The following is a 1284-nucleotide window of genomic DNA, read 5'->3' as shown; positions in this document are numbered from 1 at the left end:
GGTGGAGGTTGCAGTGAGCTGAGATGGCGTCATTGCACTCCAGCCTGGGCAAAAAGAGTGAAGCTCTATCTCAAAATAAATAAATAAATAAATACAAACAAACAAACCAATGTGGAGATGGTAACTGACATATAAATGTTGGACCAACTTCATATTTTTGTAGTATGTTTCTGAGAAAGGAAAATGTGTTAATATTTTTAACATATCTTTTTTAAATTTTCCTTTCATAGAAAATAAACATGACCCAAAACAGGTATTTCAATAAGGCATCAGGCAATAGATACATGATACTTGATGATTTTGCTTCTAAATAGAATATTTTGTTATAATTTGAATCATAGGATATCTTTCTTGTAGTGGGTGAAACACTGTCTACATATGACGAAAATACACGGGATTTCATGTTTCCGGGTCCAAACCAAATGTCTGGACATCATGATTCAAACCGCCAGGTTACCATGAGGAGGATTTCTGGCCTTCGAGTAAGTGCTTGCAATTTTCTGAATCAGTTTTTGATGGAAAATCATTGTCAGAAACCACCGCATAGCGCTTGCCATCTTAAATGTGAAGAACAAATTCAAAGTGTAATTTAGTTTACTTCTTGTTTTTTAGTTTAAATCTTAATTGTTTTAGATTTCAATATGTTACTTAACCATATAAAGATACTTCTTTATAGCAATGTAAAAATGGACTAATACAGTAAATTGGTTACTTAAACATATTAAAATCTAAATGAAAATAATTTAATAAAAAAAGTGCCATTCAAAATTTTTAAAATTTTAATTGATATTCTTCAAATCTGTGTCATCCCCTTCTCTCCCCATCCCCATCCCATCTCTGTCTCTCTCTTTCTTCTCTTTATTTTTTTCTCTAAGGAATGATAACAAACATTTGAAAAAATACTCAAACTCATTAGTATTCAGAGAAATCCAAGTTAAAACAACCATATGATTTCATTTATATAGCTATAAGATTGGGAAAATTTAATAAATCTGATAAAAGTGGCCGGGCGCGGTGGCTCAAGCCTGTAATCCCAGTACTTTGGGAGGCCGAGACGGGCGGATCACAAGGTCAGGAGATCAAGACCATCCTGGCTAACCCGCTGAAACCCCGTCTCTACTAAAAAATACAAAAAATAGCCGGGCGAGGTGACGGGCGCCTGTAGTCCCAGCTACTGGGAAGGCTGAGACAGGAGAATGGCGTGAACCCAGGAGGCAGAGCTTGCAGTGAGCTGAGATCCAGCCACTGCACTCCAGCCTGGGCGACAGAGCAAGACTCCGTCTA

At 36.8% G+C, this 1284-nt stretch overlaps 1 protein-coding gene across 3 annotated transcripts in view; it reads left to right on the top strand.

Moving 5' to 3' along the window:
• The window catches only part of SPATA6 (spermatogenesis associated 6), a 212580-nt gene that overhangs the window by 88568 nt on the left and 122728 nt on the right, over positions 1–1284 (top strand). For all 3 annotated transcript variants that reach the window (XM_012000348.1, XM_012000350.1, XM_012000347.1), the window contains one exon: positions 358–482. In XM_012000348.1, the coding sequence (XP_011855738.1) occupies positions 358–482 (125 nt within the window). The remainder of the gene's footprint in view (positions 1–357; positions 483–1284) is intronic.

The sequence above is a fragment of the Mandrillus leucophaeus genome, unplaced genomic scaffold (assembly GCF_000951045.1).
Source record: "Mandrillus leucophaeus isolate KB7577 unplaced genomic scaffold, Mleu.le_1.0 Scaffold626, whole genome shotgun sequence".
In the NCBI taxonomy this organism is placed as follows: Eukaryota; Metazoa; Chordata; class Mammalia; order Primates; family Cercopithecidae; genus Mandrillus; species Mandrillus leucophaeus.
This window is presented reverse-complemented; position numbering and strand designations above follow the sequence as displayed.